The 11,817-nt window shown below is 57.5% G+C and overlaps 1 protein-coding gene across 1 annotated transcript in view; it reads left to right on the top strand.

Moving 5' to 3' along the window:
* Positions 1-10,275, top strand: part of LOC109290688 (coronin-7-like) — a 245,643-nt gene extending 235,368 nt beyond the window's left edge. Inside the window, exons 18-28 of the mRNA XM_019507396.1 lie at positions 543-629; positions 940-1,082; positions 2,483-2,587; positions 2,928-3,013; positions 4,702-4,843; positions 6,478-6,567; positions 7,241-7,357; positions 7,524-7,659; positions 8,175-8,266; positions 8,599-8,685; positions 9,260-10,275. Of these exons, the coding sequence (XP_019362941.1) occupies positions 543-629; positions 940-1,082; positions 2,483-2,587; positions 2,928-3,013; positions 4,702-4,843; positions 6,478-6,567; positions 7,241-7,357; positions 7,524-7,659; positions 8,175-8,266; positions 8,599-8,685; positions 9,260-9,265 (1,091 nt within the window). The 3' untranslated portion in view covers positions 9,266-10,275. The remainder of the gene's footprint in view (positions 1-542; positions 630-939; positions 1,083-2,482; positions 2,588-2,927; positions 3,014-4,701; positions 4,844-6,477; positions 6,568-7,240; positions 7,358-7,523; positions 7,660-8,174; positions 8,267-8,598; positions 8,686-9,259) is intronic.
* Positions 10,276-11,817: the final 1,542 nt, after the last annotated feature.

Here is an 11,817-nt window from a genome sequence, read left to right as displayed (position 1 = left end):
GTGGAATAAACTCCCTCCAGAGGTGGTGCAGTCACCTACCATGGAGGTTTTCAAGAGGAGACTAGACAGTCACTTCATTGGGGTCGCCTAACCCCAGTTGTCTTCCTGCCTAGAGTTAGGGGGCTGGACCCGATGATCTGCAAGGTCCCTTCCAGCCCCTAACAATCTATGAATCTATGAACAGTACTGGCACCTCCCAAACTCCCATCTTCACCAGATCCAAAGCACTCTGCAAACAGGAACTGAGCCCCTCATTCCTCTTCCCCCTAAAGGAGTCTGTTTTAGACAGGGCAACTGAGGCACAGTTTATTAATGGGAGTCTTGCAACAGCACCAGGGCCAGAACTTGGATCTCCCAATTCTCCATTTTGGGCTCTTGCCACTGCACCACCTGCAGGAGACCAGGGTTCAGTTCTCAGCAGCTCTCTTGCCCCCATGTGGCAGAGGCTGGCAGTGCCATGCTGGCAGGCCAGGGCCTTTCCCTGGCTCTGGTGCACGGGATTGGCTGGCACCAAGCTCACTCTTTGTCTCTGTTATGTGCAGCTGGGGAAGATGCCAAAATCCGGATCTGGCGAATCCCTCCAGGAGGGCTGCAGAAGATGCTGCTGGAACCAGAGGCTGTGCTCCGAGGTAATGGTCGTGTGGGTGTGAGGGTGCCTTCGCCCTCCCAGCGGGAAGGTATTATGAGTGGTCTAAGGGCTCTTCATTGTACAGGGCAAGCACTCAGTGGCCAGCCCTGGAGGAGGCCAGGACTTTTCTGACTGCTGTGTGGCTTGTTTAAGTAGTGCAGGCTGTGGTGGGTGGGTAGACCCTGCTCGGGTGGCCTTGGCAGAATGTAGAAAGCAGACCAGCCCTGGCTGGGCTGTGGCTCCCTTGCCCAGGTGGCCCCTCACACTGAGGACACAGGGCCAGAAGCACTTTCCACTTCCTCTTTCCCGAGGTCATACAGAGAAAATCTACTCCATCCAATTCCACCCGCAAGCGGCCGACATCCTGGCCTCTTCCTCCTATGACATGACGGTGCGGATCTGGGACCTACATACCAAGCAGGAGGTGCTGTGCCTAAAGGGACACACTGACCAGGTAGGAGGCGAGCCAGCCTGTGGCAAAGCCAAGCCAGGGAGGACAGGGCTGAGGCAGAAATCAGGGCACCACCTGGGGGTGGAACCAGAGTGTGGAAGGGATACACTGATGCACCGGGGAGCAGGGAGGAGGAGCGACAGATCTGTTCTGCCACATTAAGCAGGGCTGGACCTGGGTTGGGCTGGGTGACTTCTGAGGGCAATGTAGGAGGAGCTGTTGGTGATAGAGCATTGAATGCTGGGACATGGAGTCTGTGATGGCCACTGTGTTGTTCAGCACTCCTGGAGCAGGGTGCTGGGAACCTATCCCTGCCATGCTTAACCACAGCCAGCTCCATCGCAGGATCCAACAGCACAGAGGGGATGGGGCATCCTAAGACATATCTGCAGGGGCAGCCATTGGGACCTGGAGCATATACCAGCGTATTAACAGTCAGGCTGGAGTTGGGGCTCTAAGTGCTCACCCATACCTGCTGCCTGGGCTAGGGGTGCCCCTCTGGCTGTGGGGCTGAGATCTGTGCTATAGAGCAAGAGGCCTCAGCACCAGCTCTGCTGAGCTGTTACTCTGATGTGTTGCTGCAGTTGTCTCCCAAGGCTTGTTGTGCCCTGTACCACTGCAAGCTGCATGTTCTACATGTGTGGTTTGGTCACCAGTACCTGCTTTGGCCTGGGTTGCTCTAATCTAGTGGTGTTCAACCTGTGGTCTGTGGGCAGGATCCAGCCTGTGGGGTTGTGTCATTTGGTCCAGGGAGCTCCCCACAGGTCTGGAAACTTGGCAGTGGTGAAGAAGTTGCAACACTGATTGCTGGTGGCTCTGGGACTGGGCCAGCATGTTGGATTGTACCCATGGACTAACTCCATGTGCCAGCCCTGTACTGGATTGGGCCCCCAGACTGGCCTCACACTACTCGTCCAGCCTGCAGGGCCAGATAAGTTGAGCACCAATGGTCTAAACTAAAATCACAGTGTCGACAGGGAGCTTTGCTGAGATGGTTGGAACCCTGTTTCCTTTAAACTGGGCAATGCCAGTTTGTGACTGGGCCCTTGGCAGGAGGCACTGACATGGGTCAGGGTCCCACTCCATGGGGAGGGTGATGGGAAGTGCCTTGTGGGGCACAGCTCTTCCCTCTGCTCTGCTGTAATCCTTGCTCATGCAGGCAGTATTCTCCCTCCTGACTGTTCTGTGCTTTTCTCAGATTGGTTCTCACACTGAGTCTAAGAGGAGGGTTTGTACTGGGAGGAGCAGGCTGGAGTTGCCACTCACCCAGCCCATCAGTGGCTGTGCCCTCCCTGGCCCCAGGTGGTGCTGGAAGAGCCCAGTGTGGAGGCAGATTGTCATGTGCAGTGCAGCCATCACTGCGGGCTGGGACACAAAAGATATCAGCATCGGGTGTCTTACAGATCTTCAGCCTAGCCTGGAGCCCTGATGGGCGGAAGCTGGCCACAGTCAGCAAGGATGGCAGGGTGCGGCTCTATGAGCCCCGGCGGTCGGTGGAGCCGGAGCAGGTGAGGTAGAAGTCATCAGGCAGATCACTTGTGTGGAGCTCAGCCGGGGGGATGGAAAGCAGGGGTCGTGCTGGGGTGGAACCCCCGAGCCATACAGACAGAGTGGATCCTGGGGAGAGTGCTGCTGGCAGTGCTTTGTGCATGGACGAGCAGGTGGAGCAGGCTGCAGGGGTGTATGTGTCTCTGCCCAAGCCCGTTGCTTACACACCATTGCTCCCCCCAGCCTGTGTGTGGCCCCTTATACAACCATTAGGCTCTGGTCATGCTCCTGGGAAAGGCCATCTGCATGGGCAGGGGGTGGTGCCTAGAGGAATAACCCTAGTCTCTTCCTCTCCTACAGGATGGCCCAGGCCCCGAGGGCAGCCGAGGTGCCCGTGTGGTCTGGGCATGTGGTGGCCACTACCTGCTGGTCTCTGGCTTTGATAGGTAAGGCCAGAGTCCACTTCCCCTGCTGGGGCCTGTGCCTGCTGGGCTTCTGCAGCTTGTTGACCCCACTGGCCACTACCAAATGCCTAGGAATGTCCAGCTTCCCATGATGGGGCACTTGGTCCTGCCCTTCCCATCCTGTGTAATTAATTGCAAGGGCCCCATCCAGCCTGACCAGAGCTCAGGCACTTGTAGAGGAAGGTGGCAGCTGAGTCTGAACTTGGGTACTTGATTGATTGAAGGCAGCAATTAATGCTTCCGAGTCAGGACCACCAGTCCTCTGAAATTTTGCGCCAGTCCAGGCAGCTGCCCTGAATAGGTGAGACTGATGCAAGGAAGTGCTGGTGCCCAGAGCTCTCCCCACTGTCCCTGCCCTGAGCTAGCACAGTGCCAGCACTTGTCAGAACCAGGACTCCTTTGTGGCCAGAAGCATTTTCTCAAGGGTTGTATCTATGACCTTGCTGCCACAGATAGTGGGGACAGACAGCACAGACAGGGCACTTCTTCAGCGTCGCTCCGAGCAGGGTCAGGCCAGTCACAAGACACCTCCCCAGCAGAGCCTTTAGTCACAGGAGACTCCCAGTGCCCAGCTCCCAGCCCAGTGAGAGGGCCCAGGACTGCTGGAGATGGTTTGTCCCAGATGAGAAGCCCACCAGGCCTCTGACAGGTCACAGGTACTATCCCAGGATTAGGGGCTCTAGCTGGGAGCAGGACCTGGCAGGTAGCTCGAGGAGACTGACAATGCTGGGGCTTGGTCCATCCCAGCTTGTTACTTGCAGGAAAGCCCAGAGCTGCTTGGGGTTCTTATGGGCCCTAGAGGAGATGGCATTCCTCACTTTTTTCCTGAACTGTCATGATGTACAGTTAAATACATGAAGTATCCCCTCCCAGAGGTGATGTATCCCCTCCCAGACTGTGCTTTGCCTGTGAGTCAGTTCTGGGGCAGACAGCACCATTGACAAGGCACCAGAGGATTCTCTGAGACCAAAGGTGACGTGGCTGTGCCTGGGTGTGGTAGCAGCTGTGGATTTGGCAGGACAGTAGGCCTGAGGCCTCCATGTGTGGGAGGCTAGTGAGGTGTGACACCCCATGCAAAGGTCACTGGGAATAGGGGCTCCTCTGCCCTTCAAGAGAACGTCAGAGCAGGAAGAAACCATCATGTGTGCAGACTGGGTGCATCATGTAAGATCAGCTTGGTCAGCCTCTCTCTGCCAGTATCCAGGCAGAAAATAGCCCTGTGTCTCTATCTCCAGCTGTCTATCAGGACCCAAGATGGGGGTGGGAGGAGATCCCCACTTCCTGTCTCCCCTGATAGATCCAGGGGCAGGTCCTGAGCAAGAGAGAGCTATCGTCCGCATGTCTGAACCAAGATGGCCACCACGCTGCATGCCTACTGCACAGTAACACCCAGCTTCCCACATACTAGAGCCATGTGGGCTAGCGCAGAGGTTCCCAACCGCCAGGCTGTGGCCCAGTATCAGGCTGCGGTGGGTTGGCTACCCAAGTTCCCCGCTCAGACCGCCGTCTGTCCGCCCAGGAGAGCGGCTTCCAGCTCTGGCCAGGCTGCGGTATAAAAAAGGTTGGGAACCACTGGGATGGAGTATGGGATTGTTTGGCTGGTAACACTTGCCTCACCATCCCCTGTGGCCAGTATGGACAGCAGATGGTTGTGGTGCTCTCTCCGACAGCCGCAGTGAGCGCCAGTTGTATCTGTACAAGGCCAACTCCCTGTCTGCTGGGCCTATAGCAGTGGGCACTGTCGATGTGTCTCCCTCCACCCTCATCCCCTTCTATGACGAGGACACCAGCGTTGTCTTCCTGACAGGCAAGGTGAGTGGAGGAATCAGTGTCCTGGGTGGACAGGGCTGTTTGGCAGTCCCTGATTTCCTTAGCCCAGTGGGGCCAACCTTTTTGGCAGATATGCCACAGATTGGTAGGTATGCCACAAATATAGTTTCATAGTTTCTAGGGTCGGAAGGGACCTGAGCAGATCATCTAGTCCGACCCCCTGCCATGGCAGGAAAGAGTACTGGGGTCAAATGACCCCAGCAAGGTGTTCATCTAACCTCCTCTTAAAAACCCCCAGGGTAGGAGCCTGCACCACCTCTCTTGGAAGTTGGTTCCAGACCCTACCCGCCCTGACCGTGAAATATCGCCTCCTGATGTCCAACCTAAACCTACCCTCTGCCAGCTTGTGACCATTATTCCTGGTCACTCCTGGCAGTGCTCTGGGGAACAGTGACTCCCCCAGTGCCTGCTGATCCCGCCTGATTAGTTTATAACAGGCCACAAGATCCCCCCTCAGCCTTCTCTTTTGGAGGCTGAACAGGTTCAGGTCCCGTAGCCTCTCCTCATAGGGCCTGCCCTGCTGGCCCCTGATCATGCAAGTGGCCCTCCTCTGGACCCTCTCGCTGCTGTCCACATCCCTCTTGAAGTGCGGCCCCCAGAACTGGACGCAGTACTCCAACTGTGGCCTGACCAGTGCTGCATAGAGGGGGAGGATCACCTCTTATGTTACAGGAATATGGAGCACATTCCACAAGTGCCACTGCACTCCCCTTCCTCTGTGATATATGCTGCTCTGCTTTCTACTCTCTGCCCTGTGCTCCCTGTCTTATCTGCTGTTCTGCTTTCTGCTTCATGCCACACAAAGGGGTTGCCTGTGCTACTTGTAGCACATGTGCCATAGATTGGCCACCCCAGCCCTAGTACGTGCAGATCCTCTGCCTGGCCTTTGATGTTCCTGCCAGGGCATAGGAGCCCAAGTTATGGCTACAAGATGCTGTGTAGCATGTAAAGAGGGCAGCCTCCAAAGAGGAGACTCTGGGGGGACCCCGCTTAGTGCTCAGACCAGGTCTCCCTGCATTTCCACTGCTGGGGTTAGTCCAGCCCACCCAGAGCTGCCAGGTTGCAGGCAGTGCCCAGCTGTGAGCACATCCACATCCAGACTGTGCATGGGGAGCAAGCAGGGGTCCGGCGGCCTTTGCTGATCTGAGCAGCCCCTGCTGGCCCTCTGCATCAGTGAGCAAAGAGGCTGGCAAGGCGAGGGTCTTCCTGCCCTGGGGCTGTGATTGATCCTCTGAAGGGCCTAGACTTTGTGCCTTGAATGGTCCTGGGGAGCATCCCCTGCCTCAGCCTGCAGCCTGACAGGCAGCCCTGGGTGCCACACTCCCACGCAGGGAGGGAAGGGTTGTGCTGTTCCTGGGTGAGGGGTCTGGTCCCTCTTCATTGCCTCTGGGACTCAACCCACTGACCCATGTGATGCCAGGTACCCCACCCTGCAGGCCTTGTCTAATAGGAGCCCTGGACTTCTGGGGCCTAATAACTCTCCCTCCCCCCACATGCCCCTTCTCCCACTTGAGTCCCAGGCAGAGATGAGCATGGGATGGTGGCAGGCCCACCCAGACCCCTACCAGCTGCAGGGAGCCCTCCTTAGACCTCCTCTCACTGCCCAATGCATCTAGGGGGACACACGAGTCTTTGTCTACGAGATTGTCACTGAGGCGCCCTTCTTCCTGGAGTGCAACAGCTTTTCCTCCAGCGACCCCCACAAGGTGAGTGCTTTGGGTGTATACAGCCTCTGCAGAGACCAGCACTCTCCCTGCTCCTAAAGCGCGAAGGCTGGATTGGGCTGGGAACAGCAAGATGAGCCCCACATGTCACAGTGGCTCAGGAAAGCCAGACATAGGTCCATGCCTCAGGATGATGCAGTCTACAGCACTTGGGCTCTGAGGCACATCCATCCTGCCCAGCCCATGTTTGCTGAGGCTGTGTCCAGCCTCCCCTTGAGCACCCCCAGGGAGGCATCTGGCCTCTTCTCAAAGCAGTCTCTCCACGTCCTGCCCCACCCTGACTGTCCTTAGGACCCCAGCCCCACGCCCTTGGGTGCAGCATGGGGAAGACAGTTCCTCCGGCAGCTGTGCCGGCACCTCGGCCTACTCTTACTCCACTCCCAGCCCCTCTCCATTTCTGGCATATTTGGAAACTGCCCCCTAGTGGCTGTCCAGGTGCGTTACCACCCCGGTAGCTCATGTGCTGGTTGTAACCTGAATGCTCTGGGGGGCTAGGACCCTGCCCCAGATTCAGCCTAGAGTGAGCTGGTGTGCAGCACCTGGCCAGATCACCAGCACTTTGGGGAGCAAGAGCCTGGAGTGCAGGTGACCCAGCCCCTGGGACCAAGACAGCCTGAGTGCTGTGGGGCCTGACATCACCCCTGTACTTTCCCAGGGCTTCGTGTTCCTGCCCAAGACTACGTGCAATGTGCGGGAGGTGGAGTTTGCCAGGGCCCTGCGTCTGAGGCAGAGCTCTGTGGAGCCAGTTGTCTTCAAGGTGCCCAGAGTCAAGGTAGGCCCTGTCGCCCAGCTGCACAGCTGTTACCAGGGTAGGCTCCCCAGAGAGACTGTGCCCTTTTGGCTGGCCAAGGACCTGCTCCTTCCCACTAGTGCTGAAAGGCCCTGGATGAGGGGCTAGCCCAGGGCTGACTCATTCTCCCAACTTCCCCCCCGTGCAGAAGGAATTCTTCCAGGATGACATCTTTCCCCCCACGACCGTGTGGTGGGAGCCAGCCCTCACTGCTGCTGCATGGCTCACAGGCAGCAACGCGCAGCACCAGACACTGAACCTCCAGCCCAAGGACATGACTCCAGGTGGGAGCAGGCAGGCTCAGGGTGCACTCTGGGGCAGAGGGATGGGGGCTGGGCCTCACAGCCAGGTTTAACCTGGGCCTTGAGTGCTTTCAGCCCCTCACCCCTGGCAGCAGCATTGTCGGGGGGTCCTGATAAAGGATTCTCCACTGATGGGAACTGCTGGAAAGGACTCACAGGTTGGTGCTGTGAGTTCTTGCCAGGCTGGGCCACACCAGGTCAGCTTGGCTGTGGTATGGCTGGAGTGGGGACCAGGAGAGTGGGCTGGCCTGGTGGGGGTTGCCTCTCTCAGTGGGCCTGTTTAAAGGCCAGTGCAGTTCACTATTAACCTGTGTGAACTTTGAAGCATTCCTGTAAAGCAGAGATGCTGCGCAACATGAGGGCAAAGGCAATGTTCACAGGGCTGGCGGGGATCCCTAGGGCCAATGGGTCCAGCCACCTGCCCTCACAAGTACTACAGCACATCAGAAGAGGGTGTTGGTGATGTTCTTTCTCCCTGATGGTGGCTCTTTCCCCAGTGAGCGAGGCCCCAAAGGATGTCCCGGTCAGAAAGTATGCCCCGTCATCTGTCTACCTGGAGGAGAAGTCTGATGAGCAGAAGAAAGAGGAGGTGAAGATCCCTGTGTGGGGCTGAGAGAGGCATAATCCCACCAAGCACGTCACTGCCCACTGTTGGCCCATGCTGGGTTCTGTCACATTATTTGGCACTGCTGGGCCTCCACCAGCAGGAACCAACACTGCCCACCAACATTGCCAACTGGGGGCCAGAGATCTGGCACCACAGTACCCAAGAAAGGGACAGGCACTCATGTGCCACGTTGCCAGGGGCTTATAGAACCTGTTTCATCAGAAGAATCCCTGGGAAGGGGTGGCAAGCAATGGATAAGCCCCCTGGTGCCCATCAAGGTACAGGTGCCAACCACCCTGTAATTCTTCTTGCAGTTGCTGAGTGCGATGGTGGCCAAGTTGGGCAACCGTGAGGACCCCCTCCCTCAGGACTCCTTTGAAGGGGTGGATGAAGACGAATGGGTAGGAAGACAGGGCTGGGGGCCTGGTTGGGGTGTCTGTGTGCGGAATGGGTGGTCTTTGTATGAACATGTTTCCCACATGCTCTCCTGGGCCTTGGGCTAGTTTCACTGACTACTGGCCCTTAGCTCTGCCCAGGATGTATGGAGGCCTAGGGGCCCTGTATGTCCTGGCTGCCAGGTATTTGGTCCCCTGAGAGGACCATGTGGAAACATGCTGCCCACTGCACTGGCCAATGCCTGGAGCTGTTCTGTGGCTTCCTGCTCCCAGTAGTGAGCTGGCCATGCAGCAGGCTTTGACTGGCTTGCTGTGGAGCAGAGCTGATGGTCCCCCTGCCTGATGGGAGCCTGACCCTGGAACATAGGCTCGGGAGAGGACCAGCAGGCTTCAAAGAGCTCGAGAGCCCTTACCAGGTGCTCATGCAGTCATGGCCCATTTTCCCCCTTGTTTGCAGAACTGTCTTACTGCTGTGGCAAGCTCTGGCTTGCCCCAAGCTGCCCAGCACAGTGCAGGGTGTTAGAGCTGAGCTCCCATGCCCATCTCCTGGCTGTGCTCATGCTGGTCTGTTCCTTTGCAGGACTAGTCCTGGCAAGGCAGTCCTGTTCCTTCAGCACCACAATCTCATCTCTGAAGCTGTCTGGATCCTTGCCTCCCTGCCTGTATTCTCAGGCCAAGAAGCCAGGCACCCCAAAGCCAGCACCAAGGCTTTGCAAGCAACTGGACTGCACCCCACTCCGATGGTGCTTACTCTGAAGAATCTCCCATGCCCACCCTAGTGTGCAAACCTCCCTGGTGGAGACCTGGACCACCTGCTGGACCTTCTCCCAAGTGCCCACAGAAGCCACCTGCCTTTCTAGCTGTGGGCTCCAAGTTCTGAGTCAGCTGCTGGTCCAGCATCATCTCTGCAAAGGACTGGCAGGATGTCTGAGGCAAAGCCCTCCTCTAGTCTCTAATGATCTGTCAGAGGAGGTGGGGAAGGGTGGTGCTGGCCATACCTCCCCCTGCTTTGTTTTCTGAGTTTGCTTGCTCCTAGCTAGAGCAGTATTGTCAGCAAGTCAGACAGGCTTGGGGGCTAGCTGTGCTCTGGCTGGTTATCATACATACATTTCTGCTGTGGGGAGTGCAGTGGGTTAGTGATAATTCAGGGACCAACCATGCCCCACAACTGCCCTCACTCAAGAGCATTTGGAGGGGACAGGGCCTTGGGACTGTGCCATCCAGGTTGGCCTGGCCCCAGACAGCTGTGTTCATGGCTGCAGACACCCTCAGTTTTGCCAGAGTTATGGCTCAGGCCCTCATTCAGCACAGTGCCTAAGTGCCTCACTTCAAGCCTGTACTTAAGTCTGTCCACATTCAACAAAGGACCAGCACATTACTTGGAAGTACTGACTTGCTCTGTTTCTTTCACTTAAGCAGGTGCTATTGAGACCAAAGGGCATAGGTGACCACCTTCGTAACACAGGGTATGACCAGTTCTAACCCAGCACACCTGATTGTAGACCCTACTGGTCCCAGCACAGCCATTGCCTGGTGCTCTCTAAATAGTAGAAATGCCAGTGCCTCCCCACAGAGGTAAAGCCCAGTGAAATTTTTCTTGAGTTGGGGGGGGGAGGGGTGTCAGTTTTCTGTAGCAAGGGCACCAGGGCAGCAGCCCTTCCTGTTGTGCATCAGTCCTTAGTCTGGGTCTAGATGGTGAGCAGGGGCCGGACAACAGAGAAACTCCACCAGTCAGCAGGAAATGGCTCCTTTGTGGGCAGTCCCAACAGAGGACCCAGGGGCAATATGGGCTGTGCAAATCAAATTACCCAGCCAGCCCTGGCTCCCTCCAGTTCAGGGATGTAGCAGGGAGCACAGTACTGTGCCACTGCTCATGTGGGACTTGTTCTGGCAACCTTCAGACCCTGAGTGGGGGCCAAGATGGCATCTTCCACAAGACTGACTTAAAGAACAGCTCACACTGTCACTAAATTCAGATCTGCTCCTCCCCTCACCCTATCCATGAGGCTGAGATGCAGCCTTTGGGCCAGCCCTGGGCTAGAACCCATGTGTGCTTACTCCATTCCGTTGCCTCTAGTGATGTCAGAGAGATGCATCAAGATGCTTTGCAGTGCCCACCACAACAGCAGCAGCAGCAGCAGCAGCTGATAGTGTCCTGGGGATAGCTACCCAAGCAGGTGCCAGCTCATGGGGTCACCTGTACATCTGAGGTGGTCTAGGAAAGCCCAGCCCAGCCAGTGGCCCATCCTGAAAGGGGAGTCTGCTGAGGCCAGAGAACCAGGCAATCCTGGCAAAGCATTGGGCACAAACAGCTGCAGGGCCAGGCACAGCAGGGAAGCCCGTTCTTGCTAAGAGGCCTGGCTCCTGGAGCAGCACTGGTGACAGGCCAAGGCAGAGCTATGTAGGGTGGTGCTCTGGGGCAGGAGCCAGCACAGGTACATCCATGCAGCACTAGGCACCTGCCTGCCCAGAGGGCAAGGGCAAGGCCCAGCAACACCCAGGTTGGGATGATTCATCTGTGACTTCTGTGAGCACTGAACAGAAGTGGGGGAAATGCTGGGAGATCCCTCCAGCCTGAACTTTGTCCCTAAGGCACCAGGAAAGGCTCTTTCCTGTTGCCCTTCATGGCCAGGGCTCGGGGCACAACAGGATCACCAGCTCCTCCCCTTGCCTGGCAGCCCCTCTGATACCGGCTGCCTTGTCACAGGCTGCTTCTACATGCAGGACCCCAGTGCCGGGGGAGGGCGGGTGATGCAGGGGTTGGTTAGACGCTAGCAGCCCGGGACCCACAGGCAGTGCTAGGCCTCCCAGGAGCTCCTGCCCCGCATGAGTCCAGCTGCAGCCGCGCTTCTGCCTTAGGATCTGCAGTCCCCGATTTTCAGCGTTGTGCTTCGGCACTGAAAAGCAGCTCCCGCCTCAGCTGCCACCAGAAAGGTGAAGGCCCCGCAGCCCACCCTGCCTTTGGGCACTGACGGGGGAACAGCGGTATTCTGCCCTCTCAGCTCTCACCCGCGCCCCCGTGAATCCTAACACCTGCCCCAGCGGGGTCGGCCGGGCCGGAACTCCCCCAGGCCGCAGCAGAGGAGCGGGGCCGCCGCCCCAACCCCGGCCGTGTGCACGGAGTCCAGAGCGGGGCGC

Source organism: Gavialis gangeticus, unplaced genomic scaffold (genome assembly GCF_001723915.1).
Source record: "Gavialis gangeticus isolate Ggan-Ray unplaced genomic scaffold, GavGan_comp1, whole genome shotgun sequence".
NCBI lineage: Eukaryota > Metazoa > Chordata > Crocodylia > Gavialidae > Gavialis > Gavialis gangeticus.
This window is presented reverse-complemented; position numbering and strand designations above follow the sequence as displayed.